The sequence below is a fragment of the Theropithecus gelada genome, chromosome 13, assembly GCF_003255815.1.
Source record: "Theropithecus gelada isolate Dixy chromosome 13, Tgel_1.0, whole genome shotgun sequence".
Classification (NCBI taxonomy): domain Eukaryota; kingdom Metazoa; phylum Chordata; class Mammalia; order Primates; family Cercopithecidae; genus Theropithecus; species Theropithecus gelada.
The window spans coordinates 82071992-82097587 of record NC_037681.1 but is presented as its reverse complement, the minus strand read 5'-3'; the positions used below and the strand labels follow the sequence as shown (position 1 = coordinate 82097587).

The following is a 25596-nucleotide window of genomic DNA, read 5'->3' as shown; positions in this document are numbered from 1 at the left end:
AGGCTGGAATTACAGGAGTGAGCTACCACACCCGACCTTCATCACTGGATTTTAATGTAACAGACAGTACTTACGTGATTTCAGTTTTCATATTACAACTCATTCTAAGAAATTACCGTTTATTGAGTTTTGGTGTAATATTGAAGAAGAAAATACTTAGACAAAGCTATGAAAATATTCCTACTTTCAACTTTAGATCATTTCAGGATGGATTTTCTTCATATACTTCAATCAGGACAATATATGTCTGACGGAGTACAGAGCACTTAGAAGGATACAGCCATCTTCTATTCAGCTACACCCTAGATTTTAAAAAATGTGTAACAGTTCCACTTGTCTCACTGGTGTTTTTTGGTGGAAAATATTTATGTGATGAAGTTATTTATAAATGAATGAATAAATATGTAGACATTTCTAAGTTTTAGTTTTAGTTTTTTTTTTTTTTATTTGAGACGGAGTCTCACTCTGTCACCCAGACTGGAGTGCAGTGGTGCGATCCTGGCTCACTGCAATCTCTGCCTTCCTGGGTTCAGGTGATTCTCCTGCCTCAGCCTCCCGAGTGGCTGGGATTACAGATGCCCACCAAATTAGAGGCTAATTTTTTTTTTCCCCCCAAGAAGGAGTCTCCCTGTGTCGCCCAGGCTAGAGTGCAGTGGCACAATCTCGGCTCACTGCAACCTCCACCTCTCAGGTTCAAGCGATGCTCCTGCCACAGGCTCCTGAGTAGCTGGGATTACAGGTGCACACCACCACTCTGGGCTAATTTTTTGTATTTTTTAAAATAGAGACGGAGTTTCACCATGTTGGTCAGGCTGGTGCTGAACTCCTGACCTCGTGATCCACCTGTCTTGGCCTCCCAAAGTGCTGGGATTACAGGCGTGAGTCATTGTGCCTGGCCTGTAAGACATTATTATTTTATACAGTTTATGTTAATTTAGATTTACCCACATTTACTCTTTCTGTTGCTCTTCTTTTTTGTGTCTCTTGACTTTCATCTGGGATCATTTTTCTCTTAGCATTTTTTTTTTTTTTTTTTTGAGACGAAGTCTTGCTCCGTCGCCCAGGTTGGAGTGCAGTGGCATGATCTCCGCTCACTGCAAGCTCCGCCTCCCAGGTGCACACCATTCTCCTGCCTCAGCCTCCCGAGTAACTGGGACTACAGGCGCCCACCACCATGCCTGGCTAATTTTTTTGTATTTTTAGTAGAGACGGGGTTTCACCTTGTTAGCCAGGATGGTCTCGATCTCCTGACCTTGTGATCCACCTGCCTCAGCCTCCCAAAGGATTACAGGCATGAGCCACTGTGCCTGGGCAACATTTTTTTTTTTTTTTAAATGTGGTTCTGTTGACATTTTCTTCTCTTAGCCTTTTTTTTTTTTTAAAGTGGTTCTGCTGTTGACAATTTGTTTTCAATGTTTGCTTGTTTTCTAAAGTTCATTTTTAGACTAACACTGAAGTAGGATAATGAATTACAAGTTGGCAGTTACTATTGCTTCTTCAAACCAATCATTCTATTGTTCCCTGGCTTTCATTGTTTATACGGAGAAGTCAGCCATCAGTTTTACTGTTACTTCTTTGAAGATAAGTTTTTTTCTCATCTGCTCAATTTTTTTTTTTTTTTTTTTTTTTTTTTAGTTTTAAGGAGCAGAGTTTAATAGGCAAGAAAGGAAAGATAAGGCAGAAGGAAGAGGCTCCCCTGTACAGAGACAGAGGGAGGGGGTGCTCCAAAGCCAAAAGAGGAGGTCTCTAAGTGTGGTGGACACCAGCCAGGTATATATGCAGAGGCTGGAGGAGGCGATGTCTGATTTGCATAGGGCTCAGGGGATTTATTTGACTAGGCGTGTCATTCACGTAGCCAGAGAGAAAGCTGGCCCTCCCACCCTAGCCTTTTAATATGCATCATTTGCTCAGTTTTAAGATTTTCTTTGTTTTTTGTCTTCGGTAGTTAACTATGACAAGTCTGCATCTGATTTTGTATTTATTGGGATTCATAGTGCTTCTTGACTGAGTTTTTTCAAAATTTATTTTAGAAGTACTTAGCCATTATTTTTTCTTTTTCTTTTTTTTTTTTTTTTTTGAGACGGAGTCTCGCTCTGTCGCCCAGGCTGGAGTGCAGTGGCCGGATCTCAGCTCACTGCAAGCTCCGCCTCCTGGGTTCACGCCATTCTCCCGCCTCAGCCTCCCGAGTAGCTGGGACCACAGGCGCCCGCCACCTCGCCCGGCTAATTTTTTGTATTTTTTAGTAGAGACGGGGTTTCACCGTGTTAGCCAGCATGGTCTCGATCTCCTGACCTCGTGATCCGCCCGTCTCGGCCTCCCAAAGTGCTGGGATTACAGGCTTGAGCCACCGCGCCCGGCCGCCATTATTTTTTCTAGTGTAGTCCCTGTCTCTGTCTTTCATCACCTTTTGATCTTCCTTCTCTCTTTTGCTGTCTTCTATATTTTTCATCCTTTTGGCTTTTGTGTCTTCATACTTCAGTCTGGATATTTGACCCATCTTCCTTTGTTGATTCCTCAGTCATGTTTAATCTGGTATTAAAGCCAGCTATCAATTTTAATTTCTGTTGCTGTATATTTTAATTCTTAGGCTTTTGAATTTTTTTCTTTTTAATAGACTTTATTTTTGAGACAAGGTTTTGCCCTGTCACCCAGGCTGGAGTGCAGTGGCAGAATCTTGTTGCCTTGACCTTCTGGGCCCAAGTAATCCTCCCACCTCAGCCTCCTGAGTAGCTGGGACTACAGACATGCACCACCATACCTACAATTTTATTTATATTTTTAGCAATTAAGTCTCCGTATGTTGCCCAGGCTCAAGCAGTCCTGCTTTTGCCTCCCAGAGTGCTAGGATTAGAGGCATGAGCCACCTTGCCTGGTCAGCATTATTTTTTTAGAGCAGTTTTTAGTTCACACCAAACTTGAACAGAAGGTGCAGATATTTACTGTATGCCACCTGACTCCCCACACACGAAGCCTCCTCCATTATCAGTATCTGATACCAGAGTGGTACATTTGTTACAATTGGTGAATCTACATTAACATATCATTATGACTCAAAGTCCACAGTCCACTTTAGGGTTCACTGTTGGGTTTAGACAAATGTGTAATAATATATCCACCAGTACAGTGTCGTGCAAAGTAGTTTCACTACCCTGAAATCCTGTGTGCTCTGCCTGTTCATTCCTTCCTCCCCACTAACCACTGGCAACTGCTGATCTTTTTACTGTCTCTATAGTTCTGCCTTTCCTAGTACATCATATAGTTGGAATCATACAGTATGTTGCCATTTAACATTGATTTCTTTCACTTAGTAATAGGAATTTAAATTTTCTTTATGTGTTTTCATGGCTTGATAGTTTTTTTTTTTTTTTTGGAGACGGTCTTGCTGTGTTGCCCAGGCCAGAATGCACTGGCATTCCCAGGTTCATGCCATTCTCCTGCCTCAGCCTCCCGAGTAGCTGGGACTATAGGCGCCCGTTACCACGCCCGGCTAATTTTTTGTATTTTTAGTAGAGATGGGGTTTCACCGTGTTAGCCAGGATGGTCTTGATCTCCTGACCCCGTGATCCGCCCAGCTCGGCCTCCCAAAGTGCTGGGATTACAGGCGTGAGCCACCGCGCCTGGCCTAGCTTTTTTTTTTTTTTTTTTTTTTAAACACTTGTTGGCAGGAAGATAGCTTTTTCTTCTTTTTTTTTTGAGACAGAGTCTCGCTCTGTCGCCCAGGCTGGAGTGCAGTGGCTGGATCTCAGCTCACTGCAAGCTCCGCCTCTCGAGTTTACACCATTCTCCTGCCTCAGCCTCCCGAGTAGCTGGGACTACAGGAGCCCGCCACCTCGCCCGGCTAGTTTTTTTGTATTTTTTAGTAGAGACGGGGTTTCACGGTGTTAGCCAGGATGGTCTTGATCTCCTGACCTCATGATCCGCCCACCTCGGCCTCCCAAAGTGCTGGGATTACAGGCTTGAGCCACCGCGCCCGGCGAAGATAGCTTTTTAAAAAGACATTTATTTTAATTGACATATAATAATTGTACATGTTTATGGGATATGTAGTGATTTTTTTATGCAAGATTTTATCATATAGTGATATATTGATACATAGTGATCAGATCAGGGTAATTAGTGTTATTCATCTCAAACATTTATCCTTTTTTTTTGCATTGGGAACCTTCTGTGTCCTTTTTGTAGCTATTTGAATCTGTATAATGTATTATTGTTAACTGTAGTCATTCCATAGTTATATAGAACACTGGAACTTATTCCTTCTATCTAGCTGTAATTTTGTATCCTTTCACAAATCTCTCCCTATCCCTCCCTTTCCCGTGTCCTTTCAACCTTCTTGTATCCTGTTATACTTTTTACTTACATGAGATGAACCTTTTTTTAGCTTCCACTTATGAGTAGGAACCTGTGGTGGTTAACTTTCTGCTTCTGGCTTATTTCACATAAGATAATGTCCTCTAGTTCGATGTATGTTGCTGCAAATGACAGGATTTCATTATTTTTTTATGGCTGTATAATATTCCTGTGTGTGTGTGTGTGTGTGTGTGTATACACACACATTTTGTTCATCTATTGTTGAACACCTAGGTTGATTCTGTATCTTGGCTGCTGTGAATAGTGCTGCAGTATTCGTGGGAATGCAGACGTCTCTGATACAATATTTTCCTTTCCTTTGGATAAATGCCCATCAGTGGGATTGTTCGATCGTATGGTAGTTGTGTTTGTAGTTTTTTGAGGAGCCTTGATACTGTTCTCCATAGTGGCTCTGCTAGTTTACGTTTCCACTAACAGTGTATAAGAGTTCCCTTTGCATTTGCTATGCAATTTTCTATGCAATTTGCTATGCATTTTCTATGCAATTGCTAGCATTGGTTATTTTTTGTGTTTTTGATAATAGCTATCCTAACTGGGGTAAGATACTTCATTGTGGTTTTGATTTGCATTTCCCTGATGGTTAGTGATGTTGAACTTTTTTTTCCTATATTTGTTGGCCATTTGTATATAATCTTTGAGAAATGTCTATTCAGATTGCGTTTGCATTTTTAATTGGATTTTTTTTTTTTTTTTTTTTGCTGTTGAGGTGTTTGATTTCCTTGTAAATTCTTGATGTTAATCCTCTCAGATGAGTGATTTACATACATTTCTCCCATTCTGTAGGTTGTCTTTTTACTCTTTTGTTGCCTTTGCTATACAGAAGCTTTGTAGTTTGACATAATTCCATTGTTTGTTGGCTGTGCTTTTGAAGTCTTTATTCATAAAATCTTTTCCCAGACTGATATCCTGAAGCATTTCCCGTTTTGTTCCAGTAGTTTTATAGTTTTGTTAGTTCTTTGAGCCATTTTGAGTTGATTTTTTATGTAGAGGAGTGAGGGTATAGTTTCATTGTTCTGCATATGGATGTCCAGTTTTCCTAGCACCATTCATTGGAGAGACTGTCCTTTCCCCAGTGAGCATTCTTGGCACCTTTGTCAAAAATCAGTTGACTGTAGATATGTGTATTAATTTCTGGGCACTCTATTCTGTTCCATTGGTTTATGTATCTGTTTTTATGTCAGTACCATGCTGTTTTGGTTACTATAGCTTTCAGTATATTTTGAGGTCTTTTCTTTTTTCTTCCTTTTTTCTTTTCTTTCTTTTCTTTTTTTTTTAATGCAGTCTCTCTCTGTTGCCCAGGCTGTAGTTCAGTGGTACCATCACAGCTCACTGCTGCCTTGACTTCCTGAGCACAGTTGATTCTCCCACCTCACCCTCTCAAGTAGCTGGGACTATAGGCATGCATCAAGATGCCTGGTTAATTTTTCTTTTCTTTTCTTTTTTTTTTTTTTTTTTTTGCACTTACACATTTCTGTGCCTGTCGAGTGGTGGAAGGAGCAGCCCTAGTCTGGGCAGCTGGGTGGCCGAGCAGAAGTCACAGGGACATAGGGGGCACCTCTAGCCCCAGAGAGGGAGACTGGGGCTTTGGTTACTGTGTGGCCCTTGGCTCCAGAGGAGGCCTCTTGACATGTCTTCCCCCAACCAGCTCTAGTCTCTCTGCATCCACCTTTTCAGGAAGGGCAGGAACTCCAGAAAGCTCCAAAACTTACTGTCTTTCTCATTACAGGGGCTGGGAGGTGGGGGGCAGAAGGTGTAAGAGGTTTAACCTACCTGGGTGACTTTGATTCCAAAGGGCAGAGCCTCGGTGTGGTGGACCCACCTGTGGTCCCAGTGCTTTGGGAGGCTGAGGCAGGAGGATCACTTGAGCCTAGGAGTTTGAGGCTACAGTGAGCAATGATCGCAAGTACACTCTAGCCTGGACCACAGAGTGAGACTCTGACTCAAAAAAAAAAAAATTCTTTTTTTTTGAGGCGGAGTCTCACTCAGTGGCCCAGGCTGGAGTGCGGTGTTGTGATCTTAGCTCACTGCAAGCTCTGCCTCCCAGATTCACGCCATTCTCCTGCCTCAGCCTCCCGAGTAGCTGGGACTGCAGGCACCTGCCACCACGCCTGGCTAATTTTTTGTATTTTTAGTAGAGACAGGATTTCACCACGTTAGCCAGGATGGTCTCAATTTCCTGACCTCGTGATCCGCCCGTCTCAGCCTCCCATAGTGCTGGGATTACAGGTGTGAGCCACTGCACCCGAAAAAAATTTTTTTAAGTTAAAAAAGTAGGCCGCGTGTGGTGGCTCACACCTGTAATCCCAGCACTTTGGGAGGCCAAAGCAGGAGGATGGTGAAACTCCGTCTCTACTAAAATACAAAAATTAGCTGGACATGGTGGCGGGCGCCTTTAATCCCAGCTACTTGGGAGGCTGAGGCAGGAGAATGGCTTGAACCCAGGAGGAAGAGGAGGTTGCAGTGAGCAGAGATTGCGCCACTGTACTCCAGCCTGGACAAGAGCAAAACTCCATCTCAGGGAAAAAAAAAAAAAGGAAAAAAATTAAAGGGAACTTTTTCAAGAAAAATGGAGGGGAAAGGGCTTGAAGAGGAATTCCCTCTGCAGCAGAGCAAGTTCCTTCCATGGAGGAACAAGAAGCTGCAATCACTATTTGCAGCTGGGCACAGCTGCCGTGACATTTCAAACAGCAGCCATTGACCTGCTTCCTCCTGATGTCCTGTCTAGGCACATCCTCCAGCAGGGCCACCAGGGAGGCAGGGATGGCAGCCCGTGCAACTTCACTTTGACCTCAAGGAATTTGAGAAATTGAGGTGTGGGATGGCAGAGTGGTGGTGTTTGGAGGCCAGGAGGGAGAGGCTGATGCCCGCAACCCTGCAAGACTCAAGGAGCCCACCCTGATGCCCTAGATGAGTGCTGGGGAGGGACGGCCATGCTGCTGGCTTCCTGTGCAGCACTCAGGTGCCTCAGTGAGCCCTCAGAACCCGGGAGGAGGAGGTTGCAAAGCAACAGCCTGATGCCCAGGGCCTTGCAGCTTGTCTTGGGGAGCCCATACTGTCCCTCCTGGGGTCCCTGCACTAGGCTAGGATGCCCCTGTCCTCCCACAGCCTCTGCTCCCTGTACCCTGTTGGCCCAGCATCAGTCACTGTCCTAATGGCACAGGGCAGCAATCCACAGAATCCACGCCCAGACACCTCTCTGGGCCACGCATCATGAGGTCTTCACCCAGTTGTGTATGACCCTCATAGTGACAGGGTATGGCTGAGCAGGTCTCCAGGCCCACCCTCTGCCCGTAGCCTCCAGCGTCCGTGCGGTGAGACACACATGCAAGGGTCACAGGTCAGCAAGTCTGTTCTTTCAGACTCAGAAACATGCCAAGGTCAGGTGTGGGCCACTTGTGCTCCATGGGGGCTGCCATGCTGCCTTCTTGGAGCACCCAGGTGTCCCCCTCAGATACTGTAACCTGAGTACCCAGAGCTGCTTGTGGTGAAGGCTGACTGCGGGTGCTCACTGACCACCTGCTCAGCACATGGCTGGATGGTGCTGGGCACTGGGCCTTCCAAGAAACAGAAACGACCCCTTCCCTCCCAGTGCTCACATACAGCAGGGGAGACAGGATGGCTGGACAGGATGGTGCCACGTGTGAGTGCTGCAGGCAGATCTCCATGGAGGGAGCCAGGGACTGGCTGGAGGGGTGACATCAGAGCTGTGCACATACCTGAGCATTCTTGCTAGCACAAGGCATGAGGGTCAAGTAGCTCTACACAGCTGAGGCACAGCAGGAGGAGGGGGCACATAACCTAGCTAATTTTTTGTAGAGACATGGTTTTACCATGTTACCCAGGCTGGTTTCGAACTCCTGAGCTCAAGTAATCGTCCCAGCTCAGCCTCCCAAATTGTTGGGATTACAGGCGTGAGCCACCATGTCCAGCTGTTTTTAGGTCTTTCACTGCCTTTGTTAAATTTATTCCTATTTGACTTTTTTCCTAGCTATTGTAAATGAAATTGCCTTCTTGATTTCTTTTCAGATAGTGTATTGTTTGTATATGGAAACATCACTGATTTTTTAAAAATAGTAATTTTGTATCCTACAACTTTACTGAATTTATTAGCTCGCAGGTGTTTGTTTTTAGTGGAGCATAGGTTTTACTATATATAAGGTCATGTCATCTGCAACTGTAAACACAGGGACAGTTTGACTTCTTCATTTCCAGTTTGGATGCCCAGAACTACTTTGTCTTGCTCTGGCTGGGACTTCCAGTAGTATGTTGGGTAAGAGTGGTAGGGGTACGTATCCTTGTCTAGGTTCAGTTACTGGAGGAAAAGCTTTTATCTTTCTCTCATTGAGTAAGATGATAGCTGTGGTTTTGTCATATATGGCCTTTATTATGTTGGTATACTTTCCTTTTATACCTAATTTATTGAGAGTTTTTTTTTTGGTTGTTGTTTTTTGTTTTTTTGGAGATGGAGTCTCACTCTTGTCGCCCAGGCTGGAGTGCAGTGGTGTGATCTTGGCTCACTGCAACCTCTGCCTCCCAGGTTCAAGCAGTTCTTCTGCTTCAACCTCCTGAGTAGCTAGGATTACAGCGCCCGGCTAATTTTTATAGTTTTGGTAGAGATGGGATTTTACCATGTTGGCCAGGCTGGTCTCGAACTCCTGACCTTGTGATCTGCCCGCCTCAACCTGCCAAAGTGCTGGGATTACAGGTGTGAGCCGCTGCGCCTGGCAGGTAATTTCTTGTCGGTTCAATCTTAGTAGATTGTATGTGTTCAGGAATTTGTTCCTTTCCTCTAGGTTTTTAAATTTATTGCTGTGTAGTTGGTCAGCAGTCTCTAATGATCCTTTGTACTTCTGTGGTATCCGTAATGATGTTTCCTTTTTTGTTTCTGATTTCTTTTATTTGGGTCTTGTCTCTTTTTTTCCTTATTCTAGCTAAAGGTTTGTTGATTTTGTTTATCTTTTTAGATGACCTGCTTTTTTTCTGATCTTTGATCTTCTGTCATTTGTTTTAGTCTCAATTTTTATTTCAACTCTGATCTTGTCTTTCCTTCTACTAATTTTGGATTTGTTCTTTTTGGTTCCTTGAAATGCATCATTGGTTGTTTGAAATGTTTCCAGGTTCTTGGCATAGGCATTTATTGCTATAAACTTCCCTCTTAGCAATGCACTGCTTTTGCTGTATCCCACAGGCTTTGGTGTGTTGTGTTTCCGTTTTCATTTGTTTCAAGACATTATTTTATTTCCATCTTAATTTCTTCATTGACCCAGTGGTCATTCAGGAGCATGTTGTTTAATTTCCATGTATTTGTATAGTTTCCAGCGTTTCTCTTGTATTGATTTCTATTTTTATTCCATTGTGGTCTAAGAAGATAGTTGACATGATTTTTTCAGTTATTTTAAAATTTGGTTGAGACTTGTTTTATGTCCTAAAATATGGTCAGTTCTGAAGAATGTTTCATTTGCTGCTATAAGAGTGTGTATTCTGCTGCTATTAGGTGAAATGTTCTCTAAATATCTGTTGGTCTCATTTAGTCTATGATGCAGTTGAAAACTGTTTCTTTGTTTATATTCTGTCTAGATGATCTGTCCAATGCTGTTGAAGTCCCCAACTATTGGGGTCTGTCTCTCTCTCGTTAGATCTAATAATTATGTTGTATATCTGGGTCCTCTGGTGTTGGTTGCGTATGCATTTACAATTCTTATATCCCCTTACTGAATTGATCCCTTTATTATAGTGTCCTTCTTTGTCTCATTTTACAACTTTTGACTTGAAGTCTGTTTTGTCTGATACATGTAAAGCTACTCCAGCTCACTTTTGGTTTCTGTTTACATGGAATGTCTTTTTCTGTCCTTTCACTTTTAGTCTGTGTGTGACTTTATTTTGTTGGGACAGAGTTTTGTTCTGTTGCACGGGCTGGCCCACTCTTGACTCACTGCAACCTCTTCCTCCCAGGTTCAAGCAATTCTCGTACCTCCCAAGGTACGAGTAGCTGAATTAGCTACTCAGATTCCCAAGTAGCTGAGATTACAGGCATGAGTTACTGCGCCTAGCCAATTTTTTTGTATTTTTAGTACAGACGGGGTTTTGTCATGTTGGCCAGGCTCTGTGGGTGACTTTAAAGATGATGTTAGTATCTTGTTGACAGCATATTGTTGAATTTTTTGTTGTTGTTATTCTGTCTATAACTTCTATTTTTTATTTTTTTGAGATGGAGTCTCACTTTGTCACCCAACCTGGAGTGTAGTAGAGTGATCTTGGTTTACTGCAACCTCCGCCTCCCAGGTTCAAGCGATTCTCCTGCCTCAGCCTCCCTAGTGGCTGGGATTACAGGTGCATGCCACCGTGTCTGGCTAATTTTTGTATTTTAGTAGAGATGAGGTTTTATATATTGGCCAGGCTGGTCTCGAACTCCTGACCTCAAGTGATCTGCCCGTTGTGGACTCCCAAAGTGCTGGGATTACAGGCATGAGGCACCGCGCATGGCCAATGTATAACTTTTAAATGGAGAAATTTAAATCATTTATGCTCAAGGGTATTATTTATAGGTGAGGACTTACTCCTGCCGTTTTATTGTTTTCTAGTTATTACATTGTGTATCCTTTGTTCCTTGCTTGTTCTTCCAGATGTGAAATTCTTGAGCATTTCTTATAAGGCAATCTACTGATGACGTATTGCCTCAGTTTTTCCTTGTTGGTGAAGGTTTATTTCTCTTGCGTTTCTGCAGGACAGCTTTGCTGGGTATGATCTTGATTTGCTGGGGTTTTTTTTGTTTTTCTTTTAGTACTTTGAATCTGTTAGTCCCATTCATTCCTTGCCTGAAAGGATTATACTGAAGAATCTGTTAGTCTAAGGGAGATACTTTTACGTGAGACTTGATGCTTTTCTTTTGCTGCTTTTAGAGTTCTTTTTTTTTGTTGTTTGCTTTTTTGAAACAAAGTCTCAGTCTGTTGCCTAGGCTAGGTAGAGTACAGTGGCACAATTAAAGCTCATTGCAGCCTTGACTTCCTGGGCTCAGGTGATTCGCCCACCTCAGCCTCCTGAGTAGCTGGGACTATAAGCATGCACCACCAAGCCCCGCTAATTTTTATATTTTTTGTAGAGATGGGATCTCACCACATTGCCCAGGCTGGTTTTGAACTCCTGGCTTTAAGCAATCCTTCTGCCTTGGCCTCCCAAAGTGCTGAGATTATACGTGTGAGATGCTGTGCCTGGCCTCTCTGTTGAATTTCTCGTTAAACTCATGAATTATTTTCCTTATTTAATTAAAGTTCTTACCTGTATTCTCTTGTACCTCCTGAGTTTCCTTAAGATTGTTATTTTGAGTTCTTTTTCTGTCATTTTGTATATTTCTTTATGATTGGTGTCTATTACTGGAAAATTACTGTTTTCCTTCGAAGATGTCATGTTTCTTTTTTCTCTGTTGATTTCTACATTGTTTCTACACATTGTTGGAAACGTCCTCCCTTCCAATTTTACAGAGTAAATGTTATAGGGAAAGACTTAATTTATATTAGTGGATCTTGGATCAGTGAAGTGTGTTGACCTTGGTTCTATGTGGACACAGTAATGTAGTCTCCATGTAATTTCTTCATCTATAATCTGTACTACTGACATTTGAGAGTTTCTTAGCAGCCTAGGATGAGGGAGTGTGTGGTGACTATAGTGCAGCTTTGCCAGGGGGGTTGGCTCATTGGGCTGTTCTCAAATCAGGGACACATGTATGCATATGGTGAGTTGGCCAACTTGGGGTCTGGCTTGCTGGGGTTGAGGCCACAGGACTGTTACTCTGGCCAGGAGCACAGGCATGTGGTTGCTCAGTTGGCTTGATGTTGTGCCTGCCAGGAGTGGCCCATGGTGTGGTTTCTCAGGTCTGGGACACAGGTGCACAACTGCTCAGCCAGCCTGAGTGTAACTGCCAGGGGTTGCCCATTGGGCTGTTTCTTTGGACTGGGATGTGGACTCTTGGCTGCCTGGTTAGCCTGGGGGGATGCCCATCGGGGCAACCTGCGGTAATGTGTCTGAGGCTGTTATTGGGGAGGCCAGAGGGATGTCTACATGGGGCAGAGGTGCTAGGAGCCTTTTTCTTAGGCACTGAGAAAAAGGCTCCTAGCACCTCTGCATGGCTGCTTCACTAACGTTGGGGTGTATCACATGCTCTTTGGCTTGGGGGCCTCCCCTACTTTGGAGAGAGCTTATAGTGTCTTGGTTGGCTTATGGGCAGGTTTGTCCTGGATGGGACTGTCAGACTGTTCCTTTGGCTTGAAGTGTGGTCTGGTTGTGGGAGTTGGTTTTCCCTGCTGTGTGGGACCAAAGTTGCAGCTATAGTTGTGGCATTCATTCACATGTGTGGCCTTGGTGTAATGAAGATGGAGCTGAAGTGCTGCAGAGGTACAGTGGCTACTGGCCCCCAGAAAGGGTGCACTCCAGGTATGGCTCTGGTTTCAAGATGGTGTCACACTGCCACAGCTTGTTTCACTGGGGGTAGGTGGGGGTCAGGGAGCGCATTCCTTGTGCTCCTGATTTGGGCAGTGCAGCTGTGTGGATTTCTAGCAGTTTTTTAAATTAGGCCCAGGGCTTGCAAGGACTGTGGGATTCTACTTTTTATTTTATTTATTTTTTTTGAGATGGAGTCTCACTCTGTTGCCCAGGCTGGAGTGCAGTGGTGCGATCTTGGCTCAGTGCAACCTCTGCCTCCTGGGTTCAGGCGATTCTCCTGCCTCAGCCTCCTGAGTAGCTGGGATTACAGGCACCAACGACCACGCCTGGCTAATTTTTATATTTTTAGTAGAGATGGGGTTTTACCTTCTTGGCCAGGGTGGTCTTGAACTCATGACCTCAAGTGATCATCAGACTGCCTTGGCTTCTTGAAGTGCTGGGATTACAGGCATGAGCCACTGCACCTGGCCAGATTCGCCTCTTGTAAGGATTGTAGGTGTTTGTGGTGGTAATGGGAGTGCTGTGAAGGATCTTCTGCTTGCCTTTTCCCTGCATCAGGAAGTTCCTGCTGACTGCAAGCAGATCCCATCTGGGCAAGGGGAGATGGGACTGCAGAGGCTGGATGCTTCCATACTGCCTTCCTGGACTTGGTCACCAACTGGTGTGTCTCCATTCCCCAACTGCACTCAGATGGTCTCTCTGACACGCCTGTCAGATCTTAGCTGTTTATTTGTTAACCTTTGTCCTTTCTTGTGTGTAGGATGAATGCCAGGTGTCTCTAGTCAGTCTCCCTGATTCTTTTTTAATATTCTTCATAACTTTGCTGAAATTCTTCAGCTTATCATCTAATATCTTGAATATATTACCTATTATAACTAATACCTTAATCTTCTGTTTTAGTGTCTTATTTTCACCCTTGTTTCTGGCTATGTGGTGTGTGGTCTTGTTTTTCAGTTCTCTGGTCATTGTAGAAAATTTTAGATATCTAGAGTCATGTGCAGAAGTGGGAAAGTTTATGGGCAGTGAACACTTATGTACCCATCACCCAGTCAACATTTACCAACTCATGGGTAGTTTTTTTTTCACCTGTGCCTTACCGCTTTTCTCTCTCCCACTCACTGGATTAGTTTGAAGTAAATCCAGGTGTTATATATTTTCTGTATATATTTAAATATATTAAAATAACCATTTAACATTTTTAAATTTTATTTTTGAAGATGGGGTCTTGCTGTGTTGCCCAGGCTGGCCTAGAACTCTTGAGCTCAAACAATCCTCTCACCTAAGCCTCCTGAATAGTTGGAACTAGAGACACACACACACACACACACACACCCACCACTGTGCCCAGCTTTGTTTATGTATTTACGAGACAAGGTCTCACTCTGTCGCCTAGGCTGGAGTGCAGTGGCGTGATCTTGGCTCACTGCAGCCTTGACTTCCTGGGGCTCAAGCTGTCTGCCCACCTCAGCATCCCTATAGGTACGGGATACTACGCCCAGCTAATTTTTGTCTTTTTCTTTTTTTTGTAGAGATGGGGCTTTGTCATGTTGTCCAGGCTAGTCTTGAACGCCTGAATTCAAGCCATCTGCCCACCTTGGCAGCTCAAAGTGCTAGGATTACAAGAAAATGTCACCACATTCCATGTCTTTTTTTTTTAATTGAAAAACGGTGGGGTCTCGCGACGTTGCCCAGGCTAGTCTCAAACACCTGGGCCCAAGCAAATCCTGCGTTGGCCTCCCAAAGTGCTGTGATTACAGGCGTGAGCTGCTGCCCCTGGCCATGGCCTGTTTTTTGTTATTTTAAATTGACATGTAATTCTTATGCATATTTATAGGGTACAGCATGCTATTTCAGTACCTTTATATGGTGTGTAATGATCAAACTGGGGTAATTACTGTTATCTCAAACATTTATCATTCTTTGTGTTGGGAACATTCAAAATTCTCTGCTATTTATTTATCTATTTTTTTTGAGATGGAGTCTTGCTCTTGTTGCCCAGGCTGGAGTGCAATGGTGCGATTTCAGCTCACTGCAACCTCCGCCTCCCAGGTTCCACTGAGTCTCCTGCCTCAGTCTCCCAAGTAGCTGGGATTACAGGCGCTCACCACCATGCCTGTCTAAGGTTTTGCATTTTTAGTAGAGATGAAGTTTCACCATGTTGGCCAGACTGGTCTCGAACTTCTAACCTCAGGTGTTCCACCTGCCTTGGCCTCCCAGAGTGCTGGGATTACAGGTGTGAGCCACCACGCCTGGCCTCTGCTAGCTATTTAAAAATATCAAATAAGTTATTAACTATAGTAATCCTAAAGCCAGGGTTAGTGACTCGTATATAATCCCGGTGCTTTGGGTGGCTGAGGCAGAAGGACCACTTGAGGCCAGAAGTTAAAGACCAGTGTGGGCAGCACAGCAAGACTCTGTCTCTAAAAAAGTTTAATAATTAGTTGGATGTGGTGCAATGCGCCTGTAGTCTCAGCTACTTGGGAGGCTGAGGCAAGGGGATTGTTAGAGCCCAGGAGGTCCAGGCTGCAGTGACCTGATCTGTGATTGTGCCACTGCACTCCAGCCTGAGTGACAGCTAAATCTCTTCTCTAAACAAACAAAAACCTGATAAAGCTCCGAAGAACAACAACAACAAAAAGTCATCCTGCAGTACTATAAAACAGTACAGTGTATTCCTCCTGGCTAGGTATAATTCTCTGTTCATTAACCAGTCTTTCCCTACATTCCTCGTCTCTACCCTTTCTAGTGTCTAGTTGTGTAAATTAGTTTTCTTTTTGTTTTGTTTCATTTCTTTTCTATTTTTCTTTTTTTAAAGAGTAAGGGTCTTGTTGCCCAGGCTTCAGTGTAGGGGCGCACGATCATAGCTCACTATGAGCCTCAAACTCCTGGGCTCAAGTCATCCTCTCTTCTCAGCCTCCCAAGTAGCTGAGATTACAGGCTTGCACTACCATGCCCAGTTATTTTATTTTTTGTAGTGAAGGGGTTGCCCAGGGTGGTCTTGAACTCCTGGCCTCAAGGGATCTCTTGCCTCGGTCTCCCAAAGAGTAATTTCTTAATATGAAATAGTTGGCATTCAAGTTCCCTTATATTCTCAGTTTTAAAAAATTCTAACTTTTCCTTCACAATTTGAATCAAGATTCACATGAGACCTATTAGAATTGCTGATTTTAAAAAATTAAATCAACTAAATTGTTATCTAATTTACATACAATAAGGTTAGTCTATTGTAAGGGTATGTTTTTATTCATTTTGACAAATGTATAGACTCATGTAAGAACCACCACAATTGAACGTTTCCATCACCCAATTATTCCTCATGCCTCTTTGTAATCAGCCCCACCACCAAGTCTGCATTGTCGTAACTGCTGATGTGCTTTGTCACATAAGCTTTATTTTTAAATTTATTTTATTATTACTGTTTTTTGAGGCAGTCTTCCTCTGCCACCCAGACTGGAGTGCAATGGCACGATCCTGGCTCATTGCAACCTCTACCTCCTGGGTTCAAGTGATTCTCCTGCCTCAGCCTCCCGAGTAGCTGGGATTACAGGTGCCTGCCACCACATCTGGCTAATTTTTGTATTTTTTTTGATGGAGTCTTGCTCTATCGCCCAGGCTGGAGTGCAGTGGCACGATCTTGGCTCACTGCAAGCTCCGCCTCCCGAGTTCATGCCATTCTCCTGCCTCAACCTCCAGAGTAGCTGGGAATACAGGCGCTCGCCACCATGCCTAGCTAATATTTTGTATTTTTAGTAGAGACGGGGTTCACCATGTTAGCCAGGATGGTCTTGATCTCCTGACCTCGTAATCTACCCGCCTCGGCCCCCCAAATTGCTGGGATTACAGGCGTGAGCCACCGCGCCCAGCCTAATTTTTGTATTTTTACAAATACAAAACTTTAGTGGAGATGGGGTTTTACCATGTTGGCCAAACTGGTCTTGAACTCCTGACCTCAGGTGATCTGCCTGCCTCGGCCTCCCAAAGTGCTGGGATTACAGGCATGAGCCACTGTGCCCAGCTGGAAATAAACGTTATGTACTACTTACATCTGGTTGATACTCTTTTTACTTAGCATACGGTTAGATGTCATCCATGTTGCTTATTGGTGCATCAGTAGTCGGTTTCTTTTTATTGTTGAATAGAATTCCATATGTTGGCATATATACGATAACTTTTTTTGAGGTAGTCTTGCTCTGTTACCTGTCATATGTGGTGCCATTATGGCTCACTGCAGTCTTGACTGCTTGCTCTTAAGCAACCCATTCACCTCAGCCTCCTGGATAGCTGGGACTACAGGCGCATGCTACCACACCCAGCTAATTTTAAAATTTGCTTTGTAGAGATAGTGTCTTATACCATTGCCCAGGCTGGTCTAGAACTCCTAGCCTTAAGCAGTCCTCCTGCCTTGGCCTCCCAAAGTGCATCCTTTTTATTTATTTATTTATTTATTTTTAAACTCAATCCACTCTAATGGAAATTTGGTTTGTTTCTAGTGTGAGTAAAATTATTATTTTGTTTTGCTCTTTGTGTTTTGTTTGTTGGCTACCTGTCTGAACTAATTCTGTGAATTCTGGCTGCCCTGTAGTTCGTAGCCACTGATGTCTCTGATGGTTATTATTACTGTTTTAATACATAATTCTTTTCTCTCTTTATTTTCAAGCCTCACTTCCTAGGAGTTACCTCTGAATTGGCATAGCATATTTTTTTCCTAAGTCTGTGTTAATTTCTAGGTTCCCCTCTTTCTGCCTTTTTATTTGTTACAGAAGCTGCTCATTCCATGGCTTATTTAGTGCATAAGATTTCCCATCTGGATTTTGCAGATTTTATCCTTGTGCAATTATTTAATATGCTTTGTCATTTCTATTTCCATACTTTTATTATTAGATCTAGAGGCTTGATCAGATTCAGGTTAAATTTCTTGGCAAGACTGTTTCATAGGTTGTGTTGTGTTCTTCCATGGGGTTGGAGTGTCACTTAATGTCATAGTTATGCTTGTTTTGTAATGCAAGCAGCCATTGCCTAGGGCTTTTATTACATTAACAGTTACAAAACTAATCCTGTCACTTTTTTCTTTGATTAGGTGGACTATCTGTATCAGGAGAAACTTGCTTTTATTACCTGTTTCATTACTTTCATTTACTATGAGAGTCAGGATAAATGGCTGATTTTTCCCTTTGTTAACCAGTTTTCAGTGAGTGATTTAATATTTGCATTTTTTTTTTTTTTTGAGAATCATTAGGAGATCATGTACTCAAAAATAACATTTTTGCCTTTATTCATTTAATATTTGGGAGGGTTTTTTCTTTTTTCTTTTGAGACAAAGTTTTGCTCTTGTTGCTCAGGCTGGAGTGCAGTGGCGTGATCACGGCTCACTGCAACCTCTGCTTCCTGGGTTCAAGCGATTCTTCTGCCTCAGCCTCCCAAGTAGCTGGGACTACAGGCACAGCATGTGCCGCCATGCCTGGCCAGTTTCTTTTGTATTCTTAGTAGAGACGGGGTTACACTATGTTGGCCAGGCTGGTCTCAAACTCGTGACCTCAGATGAGCCACTTGCCTCAGTCTCCCAAAGTGCTGGGATTACAGGCATCAGTCACTGCGCCTGGCCACCAAAAACTCTTTAGATTTGCCCTTTTGAGTCTATTTTCTAGATCCCGTAGGCATACTTCATTTTTAGAAATTCCTTTTTCTTTTGTCTCCTCTGACTTGTGTGTTTTCAAATAGCCTGTGTTTGAACTCAGTAATTCTTACTTCTCTGTCATCAATTCTGCTGCAAAAGACTGATGCATTCTTTAGTATGCCAATTGCATTTTTCAGCTCCAGAATTTCTGCTGGAGTCTTTTTACATGTTTTAATCTTCATTAAAGTTATCTGCTAGCATTCTGTATTCCTTCTGTGTTATCTTGAATTTCTTTGAGTTTCCTCAACACGGCTGTTTTGAATTCCCTGTCTGAAAGGTCACATATCTGTTTCTCCAGGATTGGTCCCTGAAGCCTTATTTAGTTTATTTGGTGAGGTTATGTTTTCCTGGATGGTGTTGATGCTAGTAGATGTTCTTGAGTATCTGGGTGTTGAAGAGTTAGGTATTTTTTGTAGGCTTCACTGTCTGGCCTTATTTGAAGCTGTTCTTGGGAAGGCTTTCTAGATATTTGAAAGAACTTGGGTATTGTGATCTAAGCTGTATCTGCTTTAGGGGTACCCCAAGCCCAGTAATTCTGTGGTTCTTGCAGACTCATACAGGTACCACCTTGATGGTCTTGGACAAGATCTGGGTAATTCTGTGGATTACCGGGCTGAGACTCTTGTTCTCTTTCCTTACTTTCTCCCAAACACACAGTCTCTCTGTTATGAGCCACGTAAAGCTGGGGTTGGAGTGAGTGACACAAGCACCCCTGTGACCACCGTGACTATGCTGGGTCAGTCTTGAAATTAGGATTGTGCTGGGTCTTACCCAAGGCCTGCTGTAACTGCACTCTGGCTACCTCCCTTGTTTGCTCAAGGCCCTGGTGCTGTGCAGTCAGCAGTTGGCAAAGCCAGCCAGACCTGCATTCTTCCTTCAGGGCAGCAAGGTGTCTAGACCCCAGGTGGGTCCAGAGGTTTGTTGTCTGGGAGTTAAGGGACTAGAGCAATATTCTTGTATTGTGGCTGAGCTGGCATTCATACCACAAGACGAGGTACTTCTCACTCTTCCTTCCTTTTTCTAAAAGCAGAGGAACTTCACCTCATAGCCACTGCCACCCCCAGGCCACAAGGAGTACTGCCAGGCTATCACCGATGTTCCCCTAAGGCCCAGTGTCTCTGAAGTCAGCTTGTCGTGAATGCTCTGTCACCTGGGATTCACCCTTCAGGGCAGTGGGCTCCCCTGTGGCCCAGGGCAGGTCCAGAAATACCATTTGAGTCAGGTCTTAGAATTAGGGATACCCAAGAATCCACTGGTGCTCTACCCCGCTGTGTTTGTGCTAGTACCTAAGCTGTAAGACAAAATCCCCTTTACTCTTTCCCTCTGCTTTTCTCAAGTAGAAGGAGTTTTGCCCCATAGCCACCACTGCTGGTAATGTGCTGAATCTCACTGAGGGCATCAAGTCTCAGAGGCTTACCTGAGGCCCTCAGTGTAGTACTTGGATATCGCTACTGGTTATTCAGGGCCCAAGGGCTCTTCAGTTAGGTGATGAATGCTGTTAGGTCCTGTCTTCTGGCCCAGGGTGTGTGTAGAAATGTCTGGGAGCTAGGGCCCTGAATGGGGACCTCATGACTCTGAGCGGTGCCCTGTCTTGCTGTGGCTGAGCTGATATCCAAGGTGCAAGACAGAGGGAAGGCATCTTTCTTGGAGCCCTGAGCTGTACAGCCTATCTAGGAGAAGGGGTGATGGCCAGCACTCCATTGGCAGCCCCACCTGGTGTCTCAGTATGTCTCATTCCCTGCTTCCCATCCCCCTTCCCACCACCTCTACTGTTTTGGGGCCCAGTTCATTCATTACTGGGAATTGGATAAGAGTTGTAGTCCTTACGGCTTAGACTGCTGAAAAGTTTACTTGGAGACATGGAGTGCTGTGTAGCCCTCCGTGGTGAGGCTGATGGGAACTCAAGTTGGGACCCCTGGGATCGGCAATTGCCCTCTGCCTTAGGGTTGGTTTAAATGCTCCCTCCCTGGGTTCGTGTCACCTGAGTTTGGTCTGGTTTTCCTTTCTGCTTTAACAGGACAGCACTGAGTTCAATGGCTTGCAATTGCTGTGTTCTCCCTCCCCCAGCACTGAGAGGCTCTAGGCACTAGGCCTTTGCTACTGGATGGGGGAACAGGAAGTGTGTGTAGTTGCTAATTGAGGTCTGTTGTTTCTCTCTGCATTGCCTGTTTCAGTGATATGCAGTTAAAACCAAGTACTCTGAGTACTCACCTGATTTTTGTTTTTTATGAAGGTGTTTTTTCTGTGTAGATCTTAATTTGATATCTTTGTTGGTGGGGGCATGGGCATGATCAGTGGAGCCTTCTAGTCTTGCTCTGCCTCCCACCTGTTTTCAGTCTAAAAAATCAGTGGCAGCCAGGCGCAGTGGCTCACACCTGTAATCCCAGGAGGCTGAGGCAGGTGGATCACGAGGTCAGGGGTTTGAGACCAGCTTGGCCAACATGGTGAAACCCCGTCTCTACTAAAAATACAAAAATTAGCCTGGCATGGTGGTATGCACCTGTAATCCCAGCTACTCAGCAGGAGAATCACTTGAACCTGGGAGGTAGAGGTTGCAGTGAGTCTAGATCGCACCATTGCACTCTACCCTGGGGGATAGAGTGAGACTCCCTCTCAAAAAAAATTCAGTGGCTTCCATTAAACTGCAGTTTGGATTTCCCTAACTCCTTTAAAGAATAATTGCAAAAATTTTTAATTGTGGTAAAAAAGTATAGAACATAAAATTTAGGGTTTTTTTTTCCCCCCAATAGAGAAGGGGTCTATGCCATGTTCAGGCTGATGTTGAATTTTTGGGCTCAAGCGATCCTCTTGCCTTGGCCTGCCAAAGTGTTGGGATTACAGACATGAACCAAAAATGTCTTTTCTTAATCATTTTTATGTATATCGTTGAGTAGTGTTAGAAATGTTAACATTCTTGGGCAACAAATCTCTAACTTTTTCATGTGACAAAACTGAAATCCATTTCTGGGCAACCACCCTTCTCCTTTGTTTCTGTGAATTTGGCTACTTTAAATACCTCATACCACTTGAATTGTACAAGTACAGTCATGCACCCAGTAATGATGTTTTGGTCAATGATGGACCTAGTGTAGGACAGTGGTCCTAAGGTTATAATACTGTATTTTTACTCTACATTTTCTATGCTTAAATGTGTTTAGATAAACAAATACTTACCATCGTGTTATAGTGGCCTAGAGTATTCATTCTAGTTACATGCCATACAGGTTTGTAGCCTAGGAGCAATGGGATATTTGTACACCATATAGTAGAGGCATGTAGCGTAGTAGCCTATGTCATCTAGGTTTGTGTAAGTATAATCTGTGATGTTTGTGCAACTATGCAGTCACATGTTTTTCAGAATGTATCATTGTCTTTAATCATCAAGCAGTGCATAACTGTTTATATCTTTTCATGCTGACTTGTTTCACTTCGTTTAATGTCCTTAAGGTTCATCTGTATTGTACTGTATAACAGGATTTTCTTTTTAAGGATGAATGGTACTTCATTGTATGTACATACCACTTTTTGTTTATCTATTCATCCGTTGGTAGACGTTGGGGTTGCTTTGAACTCTTTGCTGTTGTAGATAATGCTGCTATGAACATAAGGGTGCAAAGATCTCTTGGAGATGATGCTTTCAATTCATTTCAGTATATATGCTCACCAGTGGGGTTGCTGGATCATATGGTAATTGTTTCTAATTTTTCAAGGAACTGTCCTACTGTTTTCCACAGCAGCTGCAACATTTTATATTCCCAGCAGGAGTACACAATGGTTCCAGTTCCACATAACTTGTGAACACTTATTTATTTTTGTTGTTTTTTAAGAGACAGTATTTTGCCCTGTTGCTCATGCTGGAGTGCAGTGGCATGATCATATCTCATTATAGTGTTGAACTCCTGGGCTTAAGCCATTCTCCCACCTTATCCTTAGTGTCCTGAGTAGCTAGAACTATAGGCGTGTGCCACCATGCCTGACTAATTTGTTTAAAAATATATTTTTTTTAGAGATGGTGCCTTGCTGTGTTGCCCGGCCTGGTCTTGAATTCCTGGCCTCAAGCAGTCTTCCTGCCTCGACCTACCAAAGCACTAGGATCGGAGGTGTGAGCTGCTGGGCCTCACTGGGGATTTTGATAGGGATTGCTTTTAATTCATAAATCAATTTAGGTAGTGTCGATATTTAACAATATGATGTCTTCCAACCCATGAATGTGGGATTTCTTTCCATTTATTTGCATCTTCTTTAATTCCTTTTAGCAACATTTTGTAGTTTTCAGTGTTAACAAGTCTTTTGCCTCCTTGTTCTTTTTTTTCTTTTTGATGCTGACTCAAATGTAATTTTAAAAATATTTCCTTTTTAAATTGTTCATTGTTAGTGTATTAGAAATGCATCTGACTTGTAATCCCAGCACTTTGGGAGACTGAGGTGGGTGGATTACTTATGATCAGGAGTTTGAAATCGGCCTGGCCATCATGGTGAAACCCCGTCTCTACAAAATACAAAAACTAGCCAGGCATGGTGGGGTGCCTGTAATCCCAGCTACTCAGGAGGCTGAGGCAGGTGAATCGCTTGAACCAGGGAGGCAGCGGTTGCAGTGAGCCAAGATTGTGTCACTGCACTCCAGCCTGGGCAAAAGAGTGAGACTGTCTCAAAAAACCAAAAATTTAAAAAGACAAAAGTGTATCTGCTTTTTGTGTTTTGAATTTGTATCCTGTAACTTTGTTGAATTCATTTATTAGTTTTTTGTTTGTCTTTGAGAGGAGGTCTCACTCTGTTACCCAGGTTGGAATGCTGAAATCCAAACTGCAGTTTAATGGGAGCCACTGATTTTTTTTCGGCTCGCTGCAGCCTTAACCTTCCAGGTTCAAGTAATCCTTCCGCCTCAGCCTCCTGAGTAGCTGGGACCAGAGGTGTGCACCACCGTGCCTTGTTAATTGTTTATATTTTTGGTAGAGATGGGGTTTCACTATGCTGCTCAGGCTAGTCTGGACCTCCTAAGCTCAAACAATCTGCCCGCCTTGGCCTTCTAAAGTGCTAGGATTACAGGCTGTTAGTTCTAACAGTTCTTTTTGTGTAATCCTTAGGGTTTTCTATTGGTTCGTGTTATCTGCGGACAGAGGTGACTTGAATTCTTTCCATTTTTTTTCCTCACTGAATTGCTCTGACTAGAATTTCCAATACTGTGTTGAATAGAAGTTATGAAAGTGGCCACCTTATCTTGGTCCTGATCTTAGAGGAAGAGCTTTCGGGCTTTCACCATTGAGTATGATGATAGCTGTGTGTTTGGAGAACTCTAGTCTGATGAAATGTCCTTCCCTTGCCTTTCTGGTTCTGGGTTGGATGGAATGAGATGGAAAGTTTTTGTTGTTTAGCAGTTAGGCTGCCAGGCGGGCCTCTGGTGAGGGTGGTTTTCTGACCACACAAACTTTTTTCAGAATGTGTGCCCTGTGTGTTTTTTGTTAGAGAGGGATATGATGGTTGTAGCCACTCTTCCCTGTGTTTTTAAGCACTGTTAAGGCTGGGGAAGGAAAACTGACAGAGCGTACTGTGATCCCTTCTTCACCTTGCTGAAATCATACGATGCCAGAGGTTGTTTTTAGTGGTTGCTTCATCTTAGGCCCCCACTTTATCTTATTCTGTCCTAGTTGCTAGGCTTTGTTGCCTGAGTCGTCTTCTCTCTGATGGTAAGTAGTGTCTACGGCTTCCAGGGCTTCAGATGTGATCTAGGTCCCAAAAGCCTGGTCTTGGGTGTAGGTGTTACTACCTTGTGACTGTTCCACATATATTTTGGCCTGACGCCTTTTCCTTTTCTCCTTGGCCAAGGTAATTTTTTTTAAACCCCTTCTTGGTTAATCAGTATTACCAGAGAGGAATCTTCCAACCTCCTAGTTCAGCTTACCAGCATTTTTGGAGCTGAGTTGAGGAAGTGTGCTGTAAGTCTTAACGTTGTGTATGTAGTCTGATTAAGTAGAAGGGGTGTGTGTGTGTGTTTTAAATGTAAACTAACCTCATATGTATTTGGTACAGGAAAGATATTAGTATAGTGGGACATCTTACTGCTTCATAGGGGATTTCTCCTCCTTACATTAATGTGATGCAGAAATCCAGGCAAGATTTCTGGGGATTAAAGAGAAGACACTAGCAACATATAAAGAAACAGTGAAAAAGCTGATAAGCCTCAAAAATGCTTTCTTGTACATACATAATAATTGCTTTAGTGGCTTCAAAGACCCTTATGTTTTCTACTTTGTAAAGGTGTGTGGACCAGCCGAAGAAGGTAAAAGGCATTAAAATGATGGAATTATGAGAATGATTATGTTCAATTTTTATTATTTTGGGAAATGGTCTTTTAATGAGAACTGAATGCTCTCAAGCTTCCTTATATCAAAAGAGAGGAAGGCTGTGTGAAGGAAGCTATGACTTCAAGGAAGGTATGCTCTGTGGCTACTGCTGATACACCTGAGAGGAGTGCCATGAGACTGGTTCTTGGAATACTAAGCTGGAGGCTAGAATCAGTGCTACTGCTTTCAGATACAGCAAGCTGACAAGTCCTTGGTCTCTCCTCCTGCCTTCTTCTAGTACCCTATAGGCACTGGAGGAACAAGATCTTAACAGGAAGACAGCTGGAAATGAAAAATGTAGCTTGCATGGTCCCAGCCTCAGCATCACAACAGAAGGGTGGTTTTGGAGATGAGAGATAATCCCAGAATAAGTGGCGAAGTCTCACCGCCCCCCTCACCCCTTACATCTGTCAAAAATCTGTTCTTAAGCTCAGATGAGTTATTAATTAAAAGTAGACTTATTTTCTTTGGAAGCAAAAGAATGATTATCTGAAATGTTTACATTTGTAACTCTTGACTTTATTTTGAACTATTGGCTTTAATACTGGTTTAGCATTATTCATAATTTTAAAATTTCTTTTTTATTTCAGTATCAGATGTAGAAGGTGGTGATGGACTGCAGCTCAGAAAGGAACATACTCTCAAAATATTTACTTATATCAATTCCTGGACACAGAGGTATGCATCTTTAGGTATTTTGAAGACTAATTTTTGTGAGTTGTGTTATAAGTTGCCATTTTTATTGTCACATTTTCTTTTTAGGATGTTGGGTTA

At 43.3% G+C, this 25596-nt stretch overlaps 1 protein-coding gene across 1 annotated transcript in view; it reads left to right on the top strand.

Annotated features, from left to right (window-relative positions):
- USP34 (ubiquitin specific peptidase 34) overlaps positions 1 to 25596 on the top strand; it is a 288446-nt gene that overhangs the window by 25776 nt on the left and 237074 nt on the right. Inside the window, exon 2 of the mRNA XM_025405742.1 lies at positions 25413 to 25500. Coding sequence (XP_025261527.1) covers positions 25413 to 25500 — 88 coding nt within the window. The remainder of the gene's footprint in view (positions 1 to 25412; positions 25501 to 25596) is intronic.